General features: G+C 39.5%; 1 protein-coding gene across 1 annotated transcript in view; it reads left to right on the plus strand.

Moving 5' to 3' along the window:
- Map7 (microtubule associated protein 7) overlaps window positions 1-21399 on the plus strand; it is a 171584-nt gene extending 150185 nt beyond the window's left edge. The window contains exons 9-18 of the mRNA XM_077801803.1: window positions 2457-2572; window positions 2881-3161; window positions 4268-4520; window positions 5826-5988; window positions 6205-6306; window positions 6867-6917; window positions 7032-7089; window positions 10236-10338; window positions 14149-14372; window positions 20943-21399. Of these exons, the coding sequence (XP_077657929.1) occupies window positions 2457-2572; window positions 2881-3161; window positions 4268-4520; window positions 5826-5988; window positions 6205-6306; window positions 6867-6917; window positions 7032-7089; window positions 10236-10338; window positions 14149-14372; window positions 20943-20953 (1362 nt within the window). The 3' untranslated portion in view covers window positions 20954-21399. The remainder of the gene's footprint in view (window positions 1-2456; window positions 2573-2880; window positions 3162-4267; window positions 4521-5825; window positions 5989-6204; window positions 6307-6866; window positions 6918-7031; window positions 7090-10235; window positions 10339-14148; window positions 14373-20942) is intronic.
- Window positions 21400-21976: the final 577 nt, after the last annotated feature.

The following is a 21976-nucleotide window of genomic DNA, read 5'->3' on the forward strand; positions in this document are numbered from 1 at the left end:
CATAGTTTTAAGTTTCACATTTAGGTCTTTAGTCCATTTTGAGTTCATGTTTGTATATTGTGTAAGGGAAGGGTCAGATTTCTTTTTCACGTGGATATCCAATTTTCCCAGCACCATTTATCGAGGAGAGCATTCCCTCCTCATTGGGTAGTCTTGAGATTTAACCAGCTTTACAAGTGTTTATTTCTGGGCTTTTTATTCCATGGATCTATATGCCTACCTTTATAACTGGTTTGATTACTATAGCTTTGTAGTATTTTTAAATCAGGAAGAGTAAAACCTCCAGTTTTTTTGTCCTTTTTCAAGATTGTCAAGTCTCTCCTGTGAGTAAGCTGTCCAGTCAATTGGTATGGACAGCTTTCTGTGTGTGTTCCCCTCAGCATTGTGGAAAGTGTTGTAGGCAAGATGATTATGTAGACTGCTGGGCATTAACTCACATCGGGATGAGAATCAGGAGTGCCTTTATGTGTGTGGCGCCCAGAAAGGTGGCTGTATGTAGAGCAATGAAACAACTAAGAGGATTTAAAAAAGTAAAAATAAAAACTACCTGCTTGGATGGGTATTATCTGAAGTGTGGGTGGTTTTCTAAATCACTCTTCCCCTGTTCTCCCAGCTCTGGGTGATTCAAGGTGATTAGTTTCTTTTGGGAGAGAGAAAAGTAACTAGGTACAGTGGCACTTTGATAAAAACAAGACTATCCTCAGATAGTCTCTTTTATGTAGGTTCATCCCTAGTCCCTTTTTCATCAAAGCCCTGATGAGAAAGGTCATCTCCAGACTCTCCACATCACAACTTACCCGACTACTCAGAGCCAAATTTCAGCCAAATCAAAATATTTTGAGGGGAAAAAAAAAAGAGACTATACCTGGTACTTAACCCCAGCTTCCCTTGGAAGAAACTTGGGCCTTTCATCCTAGGGACTGATTTACCCAAGGCATAAATGCCACCCATGCATCAGCCAGAAGGGTCCCATATGGTAGCTGCAGCTTTTGCCATCAACGACTGCTCTGCTGTGCAAGGTCCCTCCTCCTGCCCTTTGGGATCAGAGATGGGGCAGAGGGTGGGCATGCAATTGGAGTGGCACCAAGTTAACACACACCTGCAGAGCTCTTTCCTGCCCTGTGCATTTTTTTCTACGTAGATTTCCTGGAAGACAGTATTACTGACACTCCTCCACCTCCACACACACCCCCATCTGTAGCCCAGTCAGTCAGGATGCTGCTCAGGAAGATGAAGAAAAGCTATGAGAAGCATAAAGAAGAGCAGGAAGAACTGATGCTTAAGCCAGTGAGAGAAGCACACTGCCAGCTTTTCTGTCCTTAGACTAGATAACATTCTGTCCCTTCCTTTGTGTCCTTGGCAGTTTGCTTTCCTGACAGCCATTTCACCCAGGTCCCAGGATCCCCCAGCTGGTCTTCATTTCCATCTCAGAACATGGTAGAAAGTTTTAGATAGTTGGAAGCTTTCTGTTTTGCAATGGGCAGGGGGGCAGGTCTTGATGAATTTTAGAATCTCAGAACACTTCTCTGGGCTTCTGTTTGACCATTTCAACTCTGGAAATGTGCCATCTGCCTGACTGAACTGCTCCATGACAGTCAGGGGAAGGCTGATGTTTTAGCCCCTACTCGGATCTCAGATTCCTCCCCCGATAAAGAATACAAATACCTAAAATTCCTCATCTTAGACCTGACTTTCCTTGGAGAATAAGAGGACATTAGATGAGAAAGGACTTTTTCCTGTAACATTAATACAAGAGGAAAAGTGAATTAATGTTGAAATAGCAGGTATGTATTTTTTTTTTTTTTTTAATGACTAGGCTGCTGGGCCTGCTACTGCATGCCTGTGATCCTAGCAACTCACAGGAGTGAGGAAGAAGGACCAGAAATTCTAGGCTTGGGCAACTTAGTAAGACCCAGTGTCAAAATAAGAAAGAAAAAGAGGTGGGAACATACTCAGTGGTAGAGCAACCCTGGGTTCAATCCCTAGTATTAAAAAATAAATAAGCTATGGTATTCTCTGTGGTGGAAAAAAAAAAGTGCTGCTAAAGAAGTAAAAAAGAAAAGTTTGCTTTAACTGAAAGCATAAAAATAGAAGTGACCTTTATTTCAACGTTTGTGGGAGATAAACCATATTATGATAAATTTTGTTCCAGGTAAGTTTAGATGCAAAGTCAAAGTGCTTTCTAAAAGTCTAGATGTTTTTGCTTTTGTTTCTTTCTTAAATAAGTAAAATCTCAATCTCACATCCAGACCCACCTTATTAGTGTTACCTATATTAATTCAGATATACTGTTCAGATTAACAAAGGCCTTGTGTTAAGGCTGGAATGGATATAGGTGATATAGCTTAAGAATTTCTAAGAAAATGTTACATGGTGTGTAGCTCCACTGTTGAATACTGTGAATGTGGTTGTCTGACTCACTGAGAAATCTAATCACTGAGTTTCTCTGAACTTAGGGCCAGAAAAGAGAGAGAGAAAGAGAAAATGTACCCTTCCATCTTACATCTGGCATCCGAAGGGCTCTGTCTCCATCTAATCCCAAGGCAAGGTCATCAGCATGCTCCCGACTTTGGTAAGTGAGGTGCTCAAGGCTGGCAGGGACGTTCTGTGTGGGAGAATGAATAGCTTCTGTCTTCATAGAGAACCATTCTTTTCACACTGCGTGGCTCTGACTTAGAGAATGATAGTCTTTCTCAAAGCAAAGAAAAAAGGAACATGACACATTGGACTTGGTTTCTAAAGGACTTCATTTCTGCATTTACCACGTAAAAGACAAACACACATAGCTAAATGTCTGCATTACTTTTCCACAAATTGTTGTCCTGGGTTCTGGGAAGCCTGTTCTGATGTGTTCCTCTCTTCCCATTGTGTGCTGCCCAGGCTCCCATCCAAGTCCCTTCCGCATTTGCCCGGCACACCCCGACCGGCGTCCCTGCCTCCTGGCTCAGTCAAAGCTGCTCCCACCCAGGCCCGGCCCCCGTCCCCTGGCAACATCCGCCCAGTCAAGAGGGAAGTCAGAGTGGAACCTGAAAAAAAAGAGCCCGAGAAGGAACCTGAGAGTGCTGCCAGCGAGCCCTCGCTGAAAGGCAGGACACCTTTAGTGAAGGTAGACGAGGCCGCAGTTGAAGACGGGACCCCTGTCGAACCAGAAGCTGACCCTGGTGAGAAGGAACTGACCTGGGCAGGGACCTTGGTCGGCTGTTCTCTCTGCTTGCTCTTTTTCTTCAGCTTCATTTTATGTAACTTTTCTTTTTTTATTCTTACTGGAGACTTTGAATTTTTACTCTGAGGCTTATTTCAGAACCTCTTCCTAAGTATGATTTTCTTTTTTTTTTTTTTTCTTCTCTATTTCATTTTTTGCAGGGGGACTGGCGTTTGAAACCCAAGGCTTCATAGAGGCTATACAAGCACTTTACAACTAAGCTATGTCCCCAGCCCTGCATGTTTTTTTTTAATTTTGAGATAGGGTTTCACTTTAATTTTGAGGCTAGCCTTGAACTTGCAATCCTCCTGCCTCAGCCTCCAGAAGTGGGATTACAGAGGCCCACTAGTGCACTTGCAAGTCTCTACCTTTTCAAGGGAGAATTTTCAAATAATCTATTGATATACATTTAAACCAGCACCTCCAGGATTTTCCAAAATGCAGAGTGCGGCCTTACATCACAGAATTCTGCTTCATCTCGCACATTGGAGCCAGGACTGCAGCAGAAGCAGGCCGTGTGAGCTGCACGCCGTGCCTGCCAGACAAGGCGAGGCCTCTTCACACCTCCACCTGGAGACGGCACTAGCTGGACTTTTGTCTAAAAGCAGCCTCTTCATTTGGTGTTGTCATGCTTCCAGCCTGAGCCTCGACCTGTGGCAGGGTGCTGTAGTAATGAATAGTCACCAAAGAGTAGGAATTTTTTAAACAAAGGACAAACAAAAGAGCTCATCTCCGTTTTGCTCAGGGTATAATTTCCCACAGAAATCTAACATGAGGTTCTCTACTCAGTACATATTTGATAGGTACTGTTAGCTCATTTAACTGCTGTAAAAGTAAGACTTGGTGACAAGCTTGAGCTTTGAATGTCTCATTTACACATGCAGTGGGTCCTTTTTTTTTTTTTTTTTTTTTTTTTTGATTATCTGTTGCTTGGTTACAGAGAATACAGTGAAATTGTGAGAACACACAGTAACAAACATTCCCTTTTCTCTGATAATGATGAATTCTAGGTCTGGGGTGTGGGGAATGCTAGTTTTTGTTTTGTTCTTTGGGTTTTGTTTCCAGTTGGTTTTCTCCTTGAACCTGTTTGTACAGCTGCTCCAGGCGCGGCCCCAGCCTCTGATCCAGCTCCAGTCCCAGCCCCGGCCCCAGCCCCAGCCCCATCATTCACTGTGACTGCTAGTGCTGCTCCTAAGATTTCTGCAGGCACCACTGACCCAGAGGAGGCCTCTAGGCTGCTGGCTGAGAAGAGACGGCTGGCCCGAGAGCAGAGAGAGAAGGAGGAGAGGGAGAGGCGAGAGAAGGAAGAAATAGAAAGGTAAAGCAGTAACAGTGAAGTGATGTCAGCGGTACCACAGTTAGGCCTTGCATTAAGTCCTCCCTCTGAGAGGGACGAAGTAGTAGTTAAGTGACAAAGGTGAATGTGTACATTTGGGGTGGTTCTTTTTAGGTGGTCTCTGCACAGTCTGGAGATTGTACATACATATACACACATTTACATAATTGTAGTCACAATAAGGGTACAACGGCACAGTCTGCTTTTTCACTTAACACATGTCCAATCTCTATATTTCCTCAGTATCTTTGTAATGATCATTGTAAAGCTGCTTTAGTAAGGGTTCATGTTTTCTTCCAGATTGTGGCTGGGTAAAATATTTAATGTTGCATGATTGCCTGCCAGATAGTATGCTAAGGGCAGATTGCTTAATTGGTCACCTTCTGGGTCTAATAAGGCTGATGCCAATATAATTGTTCCTCACACAAACAGAAGGGCACTCTGAGGCTGGACCTCAGGCTACCATCTTGGAGGTGCCCAGCCCTTGATCCCATCAGGAGCTTCCCTCTTCAGTTCCAGTACAGAACATTATGTTTGTTTGGTTTATTTTAATTTATAAATGAGGAGAGTAGATTCATATTTGTTACTAAAAAGTCACACAATTTGAATTTATAAAGTCTAAGCCGTTAAAGATTGTTAAATTGTAAATCCTTGGAAAAAGAGAGCTCTCCTTAAAATACTCATGGTTGCAGTTTGCTGCTGTTTTTTTTTTTTTGTTTTGTTTTGTTTTGTTTTTTTCTAGTGTTAATAATAAGTTTAATAAAGAAGTATTAATGAACAAAGTTTGTCACCTCCCCTATTGAAATGTTCTCTACAACTGTAAAAATATAAATTGAACACAGATCTTAGGATATACATGACAAATGCAATTCATGTTGACTGATGGACAAGAGTCATTTTTATCTGCTTTTTGTATTACTATACATAGATCCTGAAGCACGTGGCCTAGGGAAAAATCAGATCAAGAATACATTTCACATTGTCATGCTAATTAGTTTAATGAACACTAGCTCCCTCTAATATTTTTCTAAACACTGTGTGATGATACAACATTGAATAAGGCACAAGCTTGCTGCTGTTTTTCACGGGCAGCAAAGACGCTGGGAAGGGAAGAGGAAGGACAAAGGATGTCTTCAATTTTGTCCTGTAACGTGTTGAATGTATCCAGTTGAAGTTTTGGGGAAGCTCTTTGAACAAACTGCCCTTGCAGTGCCCACACTTGGGGAGGGCGGGGGCGGCCTCCTTCAAGGACTCCTCCTCATGTGTCTTTGCTTTGTCTTTTCCCAGACAGAAGAGAGAGGAATTGGCTCAAAGGGTGGCTGAGGAGCGAACTCGCCGAGAAGAGGAGTTGCGTCGTCTGGAGGCGGAGCAGGCCCGGGAGAAGGAGGAGCACCTGCGGCGGCAAGCGGAGGAGCGCGAGCGCGAGGAGATGGAGCGCGCCCAGAAACAGGTGCGCCCGGGCACCACCCTCGCGGCCACTTGCCCCGGGCGGGGGTGATTCCCCCCATGAGAGCACCGTGGGCACGGGTCCCTGTTAGAAAGGCCGCGCGTTGCTGGTGTGGGTTCTGATTTCTGCATGGTCTCCACCTGCTTCTGCATCCGGGGGCGCCCCGGGACGAGGTGCTGGCCCCTGTGTAAGAGGCACACACCCACCTTGTGTCTTCAGAAAGAAGAAGAAGCTCGGGTGCGCGAAGAAGCTGAGAGGGTCCGGCAGGAACGAGAGAAGCACTTCCAGAGAGAGGAGCAGGAGCGCCTGGAAAGGAAGAAGGTAGCAGTGTCAGGCCCAAGCTGGGACGGAGCCTCTGAGCCTCGCCTGGATGGGAAGGCCGCTGACCTCCGGGAGACTGGCTGCTGTCTTTACCCCTTCCAGATAAATAGCCCTCAGTGCTAATAATCTCCACAAAGAAGCCACTCTCAAAATTTGAGTTCTCCTCCAAAGAAGTTAATTTCCACTTCTAGTAGTTAAGTCAGTCCAGCTTATTTGCTACATCTATTATTATTTTTTTTTTCTTTTTCTTTCTTTTTTTTTTTTTTTTTTTTTTTTTTTTTTGAGGCAGGATCTGGCAAAGTAGCCCAGACTGGCCTGGAGTTTAGGATCCTCCTACATCAGCCTCCGTAGTAGTGGCTGGGATTACAGGCAGATACCACTGCAGTACAATCTTTCTGCATGACTCCCAATTAAGAAAAAAACAGTATGAATTATTATTTTCCCCAAATGACAGGCGACAGACATGTTTTTATATGCTGCTGTTTGATTACTGCAGTGCACTAGGCTGGCTTGGCTTGTGTTCTACATCTTATCCTCTTTCTCATTGTTCTTTCTTGCAGCGACTTGAAGAGATTATGAGAAGAACCAGGAGGACAGAAGCTACAGATAAGGTACTGAGATGGCTACTTTCTCATCATTCGTGATGGCTCTTTTTCTTTTTTAACCTTTAATTGTAACTTTAATTCTTAAAAATCTTTTTTTTTTTTAATTTTTCTTTTTGGTAGAAAACCATTGATCAGACAAATGGTGACATAGCCAAGGGAGTTCTCACTGGAGGAACAGGTATTTCTATGATTGAATTCAAATCAGCTGAAGGGGGAAAAAATTTAGAATTATTTTATTAAATCATAAATATACAAAAGCTTCTTAACTCTGCACATGCATTTAAATTTATATTGTTATGTCTTATTAGACCATGCTCCTGGCTAACAGCTTTTCAAAACTTTGAGAAATGCCTTTAAAAAGTTTTCACATGTAATCTAAAACTTAGATATAACACTTTCAAAGAAGGAAAGCTCCTACACCCTTACAAAGACCACCTGAAAGAAACAGTAATTAAAAAGCTAAGAAATTGTCTCAATAGCTTTTTCTTTCCTTTTTTTGGTACTGAGGATTGAACCCAGGGAAACTTTACCACTGAGCTACATCCATAGACCTTTTCATTACTACTGCTACTACTACTACAATTATTATATTTTGAGACAGGGTCTCACTAAATTGTAGAGGCTGGCCTTGAATATTCAATCCTGCTTCAGCCTCCTTGGTCACTGGAATTACAGGTGTGCACCACCACACATGGCAAAGGCTTTTTTTTTTTTTTTTTTTTTTTTTGGTACTGGGGATTGAACCCAGGGGCACTTAACAACTGAGCCACATCCTGAGCCCTTTTTTATATTTTATTTAGAGATTTTATTTAGGTCTCACTGAGTTGCAGGCTTCACTAAGTTGCTGAGGCTGGCTTTGAACTCAAGATCCTCCTGCCTCAGCCTCCTGAGCTGCTGAGATTACAGGTGCATGCCATGGCACCCAGCTCCTGGGTTGTTGATGGGGAATTGGAGGGAGATACTCAGTAGGCTTACATAAGCTGAGGTGTCTATCTGTTCTCTAGTTCATACATTTTTCCCCTTGTGTAAAAGTCTCTCTAACATTTCCTTTTAAGGGTTTTTTGTTTTGTTTTTTGTTCATCCTTCACAGTGTTGGGGGTTGAACCCAGGGCCTTGAGCATATTAGGCAAGCACTCTACCACTGAGCTCCATCCCCAGCAAGGGCTTTAAATTTACACATTTTGACAAATTATTTTTATGTCAGTTCTCAGAGAAAGGATTTAAATGTTATTTCTTTTAATTCTAACTTCAGAATGAGGTAAAAATTTTAAATTAATTGAAAGTTCTTTGGAAGTTTTTTATACACACACACACACACACACACACACACTGTAATTTTTGGATTTACTGATTTCTTGGTGATTTTCAACCAGACATGGATTAGATGAAGATGAGCTCAGCCTTAGTTTTAATGCTGTGATCTAGTCAGCCTTGTGTGGCACACATCTTTCACATGCTTCCTTGTTTCACCACCACATTATTCTTATGAGACAGAGGGCCTTCCCCTAGAGGCAACAAGCATTTTTGGAGCCCTTCTGTGTGCCAGGACCTGTTGTGGGTGCTGAGATTCAGTGTGAGCAAGATAGGCAAAGTTTCTGTTCCTGTAGATGCTAAGCTCCAGTGACAGGCCCCACTCAGACCAGCTTGGGCCCAGGTCACCAGCTCCCTATTCTGCTCCAGGTGGTTTTTCATGATTGTCCAGAAAGATGCTTGGTGGATAGCTTGTGGCTAAGTCTGCCTGTTTTCTCATCTACCAAGTTTATATGAAAAGAAAGGACTAGAGGTGTACTTCAGTTTCTTTTTCTGTTCAAAAATTTAGAAAGGACTAGAAGTACCTCAGAGGGCTGAATTACAGATCAAATGAGACGATGTATGGGAAAGAACATTCCCTGTAAACTCTAAGGGTTTTCAGATGTAAACTATTACTGGTGTTTGGTTTTAGTTCTGGAGAAGCTCTTCCAGTTTTTGTGTCATGATTGTTTTGTAGTGGGGTTTTCATGCTCTTCTGTAGGTGCACTGATTATATTTGTTTGAAGAACAGTTCGAGTGGTTGCATATTAACCCCATTGCATGTTAGCATACTGTCTCCACGCAGGTTACAATAGATCCAGGCTATGAGCAGGCATAGCAACCAGGGAGTCTTCAGAGTGATCCATTTAGTCTGCACATGACAACATTCAGGATCATTTAAGGGGCTGATGCTATAGTTGGTACCTGGCCAGGTTCCTTGGTTTTGTTTTCATTTTCCACCTTCCTGATGCTCCATCTGTTCCTTCAATATTCTTTGTACTCAATCCAGGACTGAATTAAGGCAAGGGGAGAGGTGAAACCTGTCGATGACGTACTATGTTTATCAATACTCACGTAAATTGGATTTGAGTTAGAACTGCTAAAAATAGGCTTGCGGATTAAGTATTTCCATATCTCTGTCTGACATGTGACTTGGGGCTGAAAGGTGGTGTTAGTGCTACAAAGAGAATTCTAGGATAGGCAAATGGGTTCACAGACCAGAAGTCTCTCAGAGGCTCCTGTCATCAGCTTTACAAATCTTGGCATTTTTAAAATTATCAGTCACTTCTCTGCTTCAGTTATCAGACTCCTTGTTCCTCTCATAGTTTACTGAGTGTGTAGCAGGTTGTGAAATAACTCTCTTGGAATCATTTTAGTTACTCTTTCACATCAAGCTGAAACATAAACTGCCACAGATTTCTCTGAAACTCTGACCTGTGAGAATGTATATAAGACTAAGTAACCCTGTCCCAGATTTTCAAGTCAGGCATATAAAGCTGGACCCCAAAATTGAGTATTGATGAGGTGGCACAAGTAGGTACAGTTCACCGGAGCTTCCATTTATGAAATCCCCATCATTCTAAGTGTGACTAGAGCTGAGTTTGTACAAGTGGTACTTATGATATTTCCATGGTGATTTGCTCTGTGTCCTTCAATAAAGATGTTCCCTGTCAGCCCCATCAAGTCACCATACTGCTATCTTCATCAGGTGCTGTGGTTTCAATATAGACTTTTTCTTCAGAGCCAACTTGGTGCAAACAAAAATAATAGTAACATTTATTTCAGCCCTTACAGTGTGTTAAGCACCATTATAAGTACTTTGCAAGTATTAATAAATTTAATTCTCACAGTAGCCTATGAGTTAGGTACTATATCTATGAGGAAACTGAGGCACAGAGAGTTCAAGTGATTTACTCAAACTTCCACAGCTGGTACATTGCAGGGTCAGGACATAAATCCAAGTAGACTGGCTTGGGAGGACTGGGTTTGATTTTTAGATTGTTAGTAATCCTTTATCTCCTTTGCTACCTACAGAGGTATCTGTACTTCCAAGTATGACAAACTCTCCAGGAAATGGAGAATCTGCAGCCAGCCCACATTTGGTCACTTCACATCAGTTAGAGGTGACCTTGCAGAGGTGAGTTAAACAACTTGGGGCCTTTTTCATTGCAGCATATTAAAGCAAAGCACTACTGTTCTTACCCCACCAGAATTTCCTGGGTCCAGTATAATTTCAAGGTTTTAACACTAAAATTTCTTTTAATTTGGACTCATTCATTTTTGGTTGGGCTTGTAACTCTGAACTCTGAGATAGGGCAAAATCTTGTTTCTTGAGTCTTGATAGTGAGGTTTTAGTGATTATTATAGAAAATTACAGGAAATAATTTGTTTTCTTTGTATACAGTTTACCTGATCTGGACCATATTCACATTCTTCAAGTGTATGACAATTGTATTTTAGACAGATATAATATTCTAATGAGTCTCAAGTTAGGTCCATAATAGAAGTAATTTAGAGGTCAGTATTTCTTATGATATTAGTAGCAGAGCTTCTTATTGATGAATTAAACAGCTACTAACAAGAATCAGGAGAAGGATTGGATTAAAGAAAAATTACCTTTCTCTTGCATTTATACCCTTTGAGTATTGATGAGGTGGCACAAGTAGGTACAGTTCACTGTACCTGTTCATAAGAGCAGTTTCAAAATGAAAAATAAAAGTAATCATACCCTGCACCTAAAAATCTAGTGTGTTAGTCAGCTTTTCGTCACTGTGACCAAAATATCCAACAAGAACAACGTAGAAGGAAAAGTTTATTTGAGCTTCATGGTTTTAGAGGTCTCAGTCCATAGACAGCTTGGCTCCATTGCTTAGGGCCCAAGATGAGGCAGCAAGCACATCATGGTGGAAGGGCTCATCAGAGGAAAGCTTCTCAGCTCATGGCAGGGTCAGGAAAACAGAAGCAAGGGTGAGGGCTGAGAGGGGAAAGAGGCCACAGGGAAGATGCTCCTTTCCAGGGCATCCTCAATGACACGCCTCTTCCACACCCCACCTGCCTGTGGTTACCACCAAGTCAATCCATTCAAACTTGGATTAACTGATTATGTTATAACTCTCATAATCTGATCATTTCGCCTCTGAATACTCCTGCGTTTTAACTCAGGAGTTTTGGGGGGTCACCTCATATCCAAACCATAATATCCAATCATAGAGAACGAATAGAAATATTTTAAATGATATTCAAAACTTTTAATTCTGACTAAAATTTTTGGAATCTCACCTATTATCCCATCTACCTGGGAGACTGAAGCAGAAATAGCAAGTTCAAGGACAGCTTCAGCAACATGGTGAAAATCTATCTCAATGACTTTTAAAAAGTAAATTTGAAAATTTTGGAATCTACTTGTCTTATGAGTTTTTGAACTTTTATGCACATTTCCATTTGTAATACCAGTGTTTGCCACCAATGGAGAACTGAAGGTTCTCAAACTGTTTTCTTAATCTAAAAAATACATACTATACAATTTTTTATAATATAATTAACAACAACTAAAAAGTCATCTGGCCAGGCTCCTATTGTTCCATGGAAGGCTGAGGCAGGAGGATCACTTGAGTATAGGAATTCCAGTTTAGCCTGGGCAACACATAAGACCCAGTCTCAAAAATAAAACCCAAGGGCTGGGGATGTGGCTCAAGCGGTAACGCACTCGCCTGGAATGCGTGCGGCCCAGGTTCGATCCTCAGCACCACATACAAACAAAGATGTTGTGTCCGCCGAGAACTAAAAAATAAATAAATAAATATTAAAAAAAAATAAAATAAAACCCAAAAAATTTAAAAAAAAAACTGAATAAGCATTCTCTTTGATTCTGTAAGGACTCAAATTTTTAGATAGTTATATCAAAAATCCTATTAAAGCTGGGAACTTGTTCTATACACTTGTAATCCTAGCAATTCGAGGGCTGAGACAGGAGGATCACAAGTACAAAGCCAGCCTCAGCAACTTAGACCTTGTTTCAAAATTCTGGGTTTGTAGCTCAGTTTAAATTGCCCTGGGTTCAATCCCCAGTATAAAAAAAAAAAAATAGCAAAACCCTCTTAAAGACTTTAAAGTACAAATAAAGCATATCCACTAATATTCCCTTTCAATCACAGTTTCAAAACAGCCTTGAAATCACTTGCCAGAGTCAATGAATTTCCTTTAGCAAAATATCCTATGATCCTGTGATTAATCAGCATCTTGACTAAATATCCTACAACCTGAACCTGATGTGGGTGATACTCTGAAAAATCCAACGTGACAGATGTCCAAGCATGGAGACAGGGTTTGTTTTCATTGGAAAACTCCATGCCTCAGAATGAATGTTTCTAGCTCAGGCTGGGAGAACTGTTACTTTTGTGTGTGTGTGTGTGTGTGTGTGTGTGTGTGTGTGTGTACTGGAGGTTGAACTCAGGGTTTGACCACTAAGCCACATCCCCAGACCTATTTTGTATTTTATTTAGAGACAAGGTTCTCATTGAGTTGCTTGGTGCCTCACTTTTGCTAAGGCTGGCTTTGAACTCAGGATCCTCCTGCCTCAGCTTCCCGAATTGCTGGAATTACAGGCATGAGCCGCCGCGCCTGGCTGAAGTGTTACTTTTCCTAACATCCTAGTGTCCTCCTAATGTTAGTTTATTGGCAGCTAGGACCAAGACCCCTTGTTGCAGTGAAATCTACCCTGGAAACATCTCCCAACTGCACCCCTGAGTGAGACCTCTGGCCCCTGGGACTTCTTTGGCTCTCAGGCTTTGGGCCACATTTTCTTTTCAAGTCCCAAAGCCATTCTCCTTGCCCATCTCCTTTCCCCTTTGATAGGCTCCCACTAACAAAACTGAAGAGAGAGAGTATTGACAGAATTCTGGTTGGCTTTTAAAGGAAGAAAGTCATATATGAATACATATCAATGGAGTATATAGATGTAGTTACAAATAAATTTGTAATATATATTAATTTCACAAAATAAGTTTGTAAAATATGTAGATCTTTACATGTAAAATACGAAATTTATAAAGGATGAAATATATACGTGTGAAATATAAATATATGACCTTGAGCAGACAAGTTCTCACTCTAGAGCTATGTTTGAGATGGTACAGTATTCTCCCATAGAATTGAGGAGTTTATAAAATATGTAGATCTTAACATGTAAAATATGAAATTTGTAAAGTATGAAATTTATAAAGTATAAAATCCAGTTTTAATTTATAGTTTCTGCTGAGCACAGTGTCCCCTGAACATTTAATTGCTGGTCACTCAAAGCAATTATTCCTCTGACTGATAACAAGAAAGAATCGGTGGGCATAGGAGTTGATGAGTCAGCTGGGTCTGGGGCTGGCTGGGGCTGGGGCTGGCAATGGCTATTCTGACTTGTTAACAGCCTGAAAGATCACAGTTGCATGACTTTGTGCAGATCATTGACCCATCCTCTTGGCATTTGGACCCTCTCATCTTTGAAGTGAAGGTCCGCATGGGTGCTACTCTATATGAGCAAGTAAATATGAACAGCCTTCAGCAGATTGTTGACCACTCAGAACTGATGATGATGATGATCTGTTTCTGTTGATGATGGTTCATTCTAATTGATAAAACATCCTATTTGATAAATTTTATAACAAAACAGGATTGCTTGTTGTATAGTGCCAGGGATCAAATCAAGTCGTCCTGCATGCTAGAGAAGTGCTCTACCACAAGTTACACTCCCAGCCTAGATTTCTAAAAATAATTTAAAATACAAATATGTCGCTATTCACCAATTTTATTAGTAATGATATGGGCATCAGTCTGTTTTTTTTTTATTATATAGTTGTAAAATCAAAATATTATATGTATAAAATAATCTTTGTTTTCAATGTGCATTTTCTAGTTTTAATGCTAACTCATTTGAATTTTGACTTTTCAAATTCCCTAGTACTCCCAATTTGGAAAAACAACCAAATGAAAATGGAGTATCTGTTCAGAATGAAAATTTTGAAGAAATTATAAACTTACCCATTGGATCTAAACCATCCAGATTAGATGTCACCAACAGTGAGAGCCCAGAAATTCCTTTGAATCCAATTTTGGCCTTTGATGATGAAGGGACACTTGGGTCACTGCCTCAGGTAGATGGTGTTCAAACACAGCAGACTGCAGGTAAGCTTCCCGCCAGCTCCCGTCTGTAATCATCAGAAATGTATGATACCCAGGAGGGGATGAACTGCCACTGTCTCACACTTTGTTCTTTAAGGGACAGCATTAGCCACAGTGGAAACGACTGTGTGTGGACCATAGAGGTTGAGTTTTGAGCTGAACTGGGCCACTTCCAGGGCTCCTCTGGTCCTCCCACCCAGTCTGTGGCACCCAGCAGGTGTCCCTCGGCCAGCCCCTTATCACAGCGCAGCTCAGTGGCAGCAACACGCACTATCAGAGCAAGCTGTCTGTTCAGACAAGGCTGCTTCCCGTGACCTATAGGCCGTACAGCCTAGTTCTGTCCTCTGGAGAAAAGGTTGGGTTTTTTTTTTTTTTTCTTTTCTCTCAGGTCTCCAGATACTTGAAAACTGCCCTTATATATTCTCTTGCCATTTTTCTTCTTTTTTTCTTTTTTTCTTTTTTTTTTTTTTTTGGTTTTATTGATCTTATTTTTTTTAAATATACAACACCAGAATGCATTACAATTCTTATTATACATATAGAGTACAATTTTTCTTATCTTTGTATATAGAGTATGTTCATGCCAATTCATGCTTTTATACATGTACTTTGGTTTTTTTGCATTCAATTCTTATTACACATATATACCACAATTTTTCCTATTGGGTATGTGGACACCCAATTCGAACCTTCATACATGTGCTTTGGATAATGATGTCCATCACATTCCACCATCCTTGCTAATCCCCTGCCCCGTCTCTTTCCCTCCCACCCCTCTTCCCTATCTAGAATTTATCTATTCCTCCCATGCTCCTCCCCCTCCCTATCCCACTATGAGTCAGCCTCCTTATGTCAGAGAAAACATTCGGCATTTGTTTTGGGGAGATTGGCTAACTTCACTTAGCATTTTCTTCTCCAATGCCATCCATTTACCTGCAAATGCCATGATTTTATTTTCTTTTATTGCTGAGTAATATTCCATTGTGTATATATGCCACATTTTTTAATCCATTCATCCACTGAAGGGCTTCTAGGTTGGCTCTACAGTTTAGTTATTGTGAACTGTGCTGCTATAAACATTGATGTGGCTGTGTCCCTGTAGTATGCTGTTTTTAAGTCCTTTAGGTATAGTCTGAGGAGAGGGATAGCTAAGTCAAATGGTGGTTCCATTCCCAGATTTCCAAGGAATCTCCAAACTGCTTTCCATATTGGCTGCACCAGTTTATGAGTATACCTTTTTCCCCGCATCCTCTCCAACACTTATTGTTGTTTGTGTTCATAATAGCTGCCATTCTGACTGGAGTGAGGTGATATCTTAGTTTTGATTTGAATTTCTTTGATTATTAGAGATGATGAGCATTTTTTCATATATTTGTTGATTGATTGTATATCCTCTTCTGAGAAGTGTCTGTTCAAGTCCTTGGTCCATTTGTTGATTGGGTTATTTGGTTTTTTTGGTGCTTACCTTTTTGAGTTCTTTATATATCCTAGAGATTACTGCTCTATCTTATGTGTGAGGAGTAAAAATTTGCTCCCAGATGTGAGCTCTCTGTTCACCTCACAGATTGTTTCTTTTGCTGAGAAGATTCCATCCCATTTATTGATTCTTGGTTTTAATTCTTAAGCTATAGAAGTCTTCATCCCACATGATGAAGATTAGGGCCTACTTTTTCTTCTATTAGTTGCAGAGTCTCTGGTCTAATTCCTAGGTCCTTGATCCATTTTGAGTTAAGTTGGTGCATGGTGAGAGAGAAGGGTTTAATTTAATTTTGTTCCATATGGATTTCCCTTGTTCCCAGAACCATTTGTTGAAGATGCTCTTTTCTCCAGTGCATGTTTTTGGTATGTTTGTCTAATAAAAGATAATTGTAATTTTGTGGGTTAGTCTGTGTATCCTCTATTCTGTACCATTGGTCTACCAGTGTATTTTGGTGCCAGTACCATGCTGTTTTTGTTACTATTGCTCTGTAGTATAGTTTAAGATCTGGTATAATGATGCCACCTGCTTTACTCTTCCTGCTTAGGGATTGCTTTAGCTGTTCTGGGTCTCTTATTTTTCCAGATGAATTTCATAATTGCTTTTTCTATTTCTATGAGGAATGCCAATTTGATCAAAATTGTATTATCTTTAAGTCTATTGATATGATGAATTACATTCATTGATTTCTGTATCTGTATAGTGCTTTTGGAAGTTTGGTCATTTTGATAATATTAATTCTGCCTATCCAAGAGCAAGGTAGATCTTTCCATCTTCTTAGGTCTTCTTTGATTTCTCTCTTTGGAGTTCTGTAGTTTTCATTGTATAGATCTTTCACCTCTTTCATTATGTTGATTCCCAAGTATCTTATTTTTTTTTTGAGGTTATTATGAGTGGGGTAGTTTTCCTCATTTCCCTTTAAGAGAATTTGTCACTAATATACAGAAATGCCTTTGATTTATAGGTGTTGATTTTATATCCTGCTACTTTGCTGAATTCATTTACTAGTTCTAGAAGTTTTCTGGTGGAACTTTTAAGGTCTTCTAGGTATAGAATTATATCATCAGCAAATAGTGCCAATTTGTGTTCTTTTTTTTTTCTATCTGTATCCCTTTGATTTCTTTCATCTGTATAATTACTCTGGCCAGTGTTTCAAGAACTATATTGAATAGAAGTGGTGAAAGAGGGCATCCCTGTCTTGTTCCAGTTTTTAGAGGGAATGCCTTCAAATTTTCTCCATTAAGAATGATGTTGGGGGCTGGGGATGTGGCTCAAGCGGTAGTGCGCTCGCCTGGCATGCGTGCGGCCTGGGTTCGATCCTCAGCACCACATACCAACAAAGATGTTGTGTCCACCGAGAACTAAAAAAAAATAAATATTAAAAATCTCTCTCTCTCTCTCTCTCTCTCTCTCTCTCTCTCTCTCTCCTCTCTCACTCTCTCTTTAAAAAAAAAAAAAAAAAAAAAGAATGATGTTGGCCTGGTGATTAGCATAGATAGCCTTTACAATGTTGAAATATATTCCTGTTATCCCCAGTTTTTCTAGTGTTTGAACATAAAGGGGTGCTATATTTTGTCAAATGTTTTTTCTGCATCTTATTGAGATGATCATATGATTCTTATCTTTAAATCTATTGACATGATGAATTACATTTATTGATTTCCATATATTGAACCAACCTTGCATCCTTGGGATGAATCCCACTTGATCATGGTGCACAATCCTTTTGATATGTTTTTGTATATGATTTGCCAGAATTTTATTGAGAATTTGTGCATCTATGGTCTGAAGTTTTCTTTTTTTGATGTGTCTTTGTCTGGTTTTTGAGAACAGGGTGATATTGGCCTCATAGAATGAGTTTGGAATTACTGCCTCTTTTTCTATTTCCTAAGATAAATTGAAGAGTATTGGTATTAGTTCTTCTTTAAAGGTCTTATAGAACTCAGCTGTATATCCATCCAGTCCTGGGCTTTTCTTGGTTGGTAAGCTTTTGATGGCTTCTTCTATTTCCTCACTTGATATTGGTCTGTTTAAATTGTGTATAACTTCCTGACTCAATCTGGGCAAATCATATGACTTAAGAAATTTGTTGATGCCTTCAATGTCTTCTATTTTATTAGAGTATAGATTTCAAAATATTTTCTAATTATCCTCTGTATTTCTGTAGTGTCTGTTGTGATATTACCTTTTTCATCACATATACTGGTAATTTGAGTTCTCTCCTTCTCTTCATTAGCATGGCTAAGGTTCTATCAATTTTATTTATTTTTTCAAAGAACCAACTTTTTGATTTGCTGCTTTTGCTGCTGATTTGTTCTTTTTCTAGGGCTTTGAGATGTAGTGTTAGGCCATTTATTTGTTGACTTTTTCTTATTTTAAGGAATGAACTCCATGCAATAAATTTTCCTCTTAGTACTGCTTTCATAGTGTCCCAGAGATTTCGATATGTTGTGTCTATGTTCTCATTTACCTCTAAGAATTTTTTAATCTCCTCCTTGATGTTTTCTGTGACTCATTGTTCATTCAGTAGCATATTGTTTAGTCTCCAGGTGATGGAGAAATTTTTATTTTTTATTTTGTCATTGATTTCCAATTTCATTTCATTATGATCTGATAAAATGCATGATAGTATCTCTACTTTTTTATATTTGCTAAGAGTTGCTTTTGTGGCATAGTATATGGTCTATTTAGAGAAGGTTGAAATATTCTATATATGTCAGTTAAGTCTAAGTTATTGATTGTGTTATTGAATTCTATAGTTTCTTTATTCAACTTTTGTTTGGAAGATCTATCCAGTGGTGAAAGAGGTGTGTTAAAGTCACCCAAAGTTATTTTATTGTGGTCAGTTTGACTCTTGAACTTGAGAAGAGTTTATTTGATGAACATAGCTGCACCATTGTTTGGGGCACATATATTTATTATTGTTATGTCTTGTTGGTGTATGGTTCCCTTGAGCAGTATGTAATGTCCATATTTATCCCTTTTGATTAACCTTGGCTTGAAGTCTACTTTATTTAATTTGAGTACGGAAATCCCTGCTTGCTTCCTCAGTCCATGTGAATGGTATGATTTTTCCCAATTTCAGTCTGTGTATGTCTTTTCCATTTTTCTTATTTGGGTTTGGCAACCTGGATCATACATCATTGTCTCTAAAAATAGTGTGATGGACAATTACGACTTAGGTAATAAGAAAAGTATTCCAAACTAAGATCACATTGAGCCCAAGGAACTTCCATCCCTGTAGTTGCTGTTGAAACTGCTTAAAATGCACTTTATACACTATTCCTAGGATTCACACTTGACCTGAGTCTTTGTACAAAAAGAACAATAGCTGGACTCGGGTGGAAGGGACAAAATGTGTTATATGCATGTATGAATATGCCACAAGGAAACCTATTATCTTGTGTAATTAATGTGCACTAATTTATGGTGGTTTTTGTTTTGTTTTGTTCTGTTTTTGTACTGAGGATTAAACCCAGGGGCATATCACCACTGAGCCACATCTCCAGCCCTTTTTATTTATTTTGAGATGAGTTCTCATTAAATTGCTGAGGCCTGCCTTGATTTTAAAATCCTCCTGCCTCAGCCTTCTGAATCACTGGGACTACAGGAGTGCTCCACCATGCCTGGCAATATCCACTAATTCAAAAGAAAAATAGTTTTATAAGATTAAAAAAATGAGTTAACATCAAATAGTGATCATTGTAGTACAGCCGGACAATCCCATCAGTATCAGGAATTAGTGGGATGATCCCCCTCCTTCTCTTTTCAAACCTGTCTGAATTTTGTTGACTTCTTTTCCCTGATCACTTTCACATGCTGACCAGCATCTCTTTATACTATTATGAATAGAACTGGCTAAAAATGCAGATTTTTTTTGTACTGGGCATTGAACCCAAAGGGCAATTAACCACTGAGTCACATTCCTAGCCCTTTTGACTTTGAAACAAGGTCTCACTCAGTTGCTGAAGCTGGTCTTGGAATCCTCCATCTCAGCCTCCCAAGTCTTTAGAATTATAGGCATGCACCATTGTGCCAGCAAAAATATAGAATATTTTAATGGAGTCGGTCAGTATAGACTTATTTTTTATCAAATTGCTTGCCTTTTAGATTCCTTCTGGGAGCCTGGCGCGGTAGCACATGGCTATAATCCCAGAGGCTCAGGAGGCTGAGGCAGGAGGATTGCAGGTTTGAGGTCTGAGCAACTTAGCCAAATCCTCTCTCAAAATTGAATAAAAAGGGCTGAATGAAGTTTAGTGGTAGAGTGCCCCTAAATTAATTCCCCAGTAGGAAAAAAAAAATCTTTGTAACAAAAAATTTTAATAGGGTGCAAAGACCAATGTTCAGTTCCTATGAAGCTCATCTCCTGTTCTCCTCCAGCATGCTGACCTTGGGAAGAGAATTTCATTGGACTCCACCTTCTAAGAGGCTCTGAAAGGAGTTTATAATGTCTCTCCCTAGTCTTTCAGGTTCCGAAGTTTCAAGGAACAGTCTGATTAATGTTGTGATGGTAGAAACAAACCCCATGCAGCTTCCTCCTTTGGCATGTCACATATTCGTAGGGAAGGACAGAATTTCCATATGTTTTCTGCTTTACTTGCTAGGCCTTGACTCACCTTTTGAGTTATCAATAAATCCATTCTCTCTGTTCTCATCTTTCCATACCTTCCTTCTCTGGGAGACACAGCACAGTATCCATGATCTTGATTAATAAAATGTTCCTGATTATTTATCATGACTATCAACATTTATTTAGCCTCCAACTTAAGTCTGGAGCCCTAAAGCATCAAGTACTAAGAGTATAAGACCAAAAAAAAAAAAAAAAGTTTAAATCCCTTCTAGAAAAGTGCAATCAATACATGCAGTTTAGAAATGTAAATGACATAGCCTAAGTTGAAGTAAAAAAAAGGATGTATGTTTTTTCTATTTCATTTAAATACAAGGCTGTGGCCCTAATGTATTTGCCTGTTCTTATATAAGACAATGCATTTAACTGCAGGGTAAAACTTTAGAAATGTAAGACATTGCTATAGTATTCTTTAATGTTTTAGACGAATGCTATGAATCTGGTTTTTTTTTTCTCTCTCTCCATATAGAAGTTATATGAGCATTTCTTCTGAAGAACCAAAGCAGAAATGTAGTAAGAATTTCTACAATTAATGGGATTCCTTTCACGCCATGAAGGAGCATCCCCCTCCTCGATTTTTCTAAAGATTTCATGACCATCATTTTGAAAAAGACTTTATTAAAACCAGCTAAAGACAACAGACTGGATAGCTTTTCTAATAATTTTCGCCAATAGGAAGAAAGAAGTGCTCCGTATCCTTCAGTACTTTAAAGTGGCTTTTCCCGGTATGCTCCTTCTTATTAGCAAATCAATATTTTTCTGCATTCTCTAAAAGACAAGAGCATTTGACAGTAAAAGACATGGGATGATTAGGCATGATTTTTCACATAGATATTTTGGTCTTAAAAGAATAACATATAAAATTGGCAAAAAAATTATCTTTTACAATGTAATACTTGAAAAATAAGTACCTCTTTGCTCTACAAGTAGAGTGAATAGGAAAGGAGTTTAAATTAAACCTGTTTGTTTAAATGTTTCAAAGAGCTCTATTTGTAGAGGCAAATTATAGGCAGATTACCAGGTTCTTATAAATGCAACTTGTACATGGACATTCTGCAAACCCAGCTGTCATATTCTTCTCACAACTCCTTTTACAGAAGCATCCTAACAAGTTTTAGAATGTGAAAAACATTATTTTTTCAGAGCAAGAAAATATTTACTTTCCTCTTAAATAATGTATTTATAAAGTTTTCCAGATAAATCAAATAAATTAGAACAATGTGAAAACATTGCAGATTTTCTTTCTCAGATGCACTCCTTCTGATGTCACCGTGAGAGAATGTTACTGATGATTCAGGGCTCTTTCTGAAGTTTGTATGTTGCTGCTGTCCCCAATGATGGGGGGACTTATCTTTGCCTTACCTGATCACAAATTATGTGGGGGAGAGCGGGGGGAAATAAAGATTTAATATGTCTTTAAATAAAAAAAGAATTTGGTTTTGCTCGTTTCAGAGCAATGAAAAAATGATGGCATGTTGACTGTGCGTGGCACACAGGACAGGG

The sequence above is a fragment of the Urocitellus parryii genome, chromosome 8, assembly GCF_045843805.1.
Source record: "Urocitellus parryii isolate mUroPar1 chromosome 8, mUroPar1.hap1, whole genome shotgun sequence".
Lineage (NCBI taxonomy): Eukaryota > Metazoa > Chordata > Mammalia > Rodentia > Sciuridae > Urocitellus > Urocitellus parryii.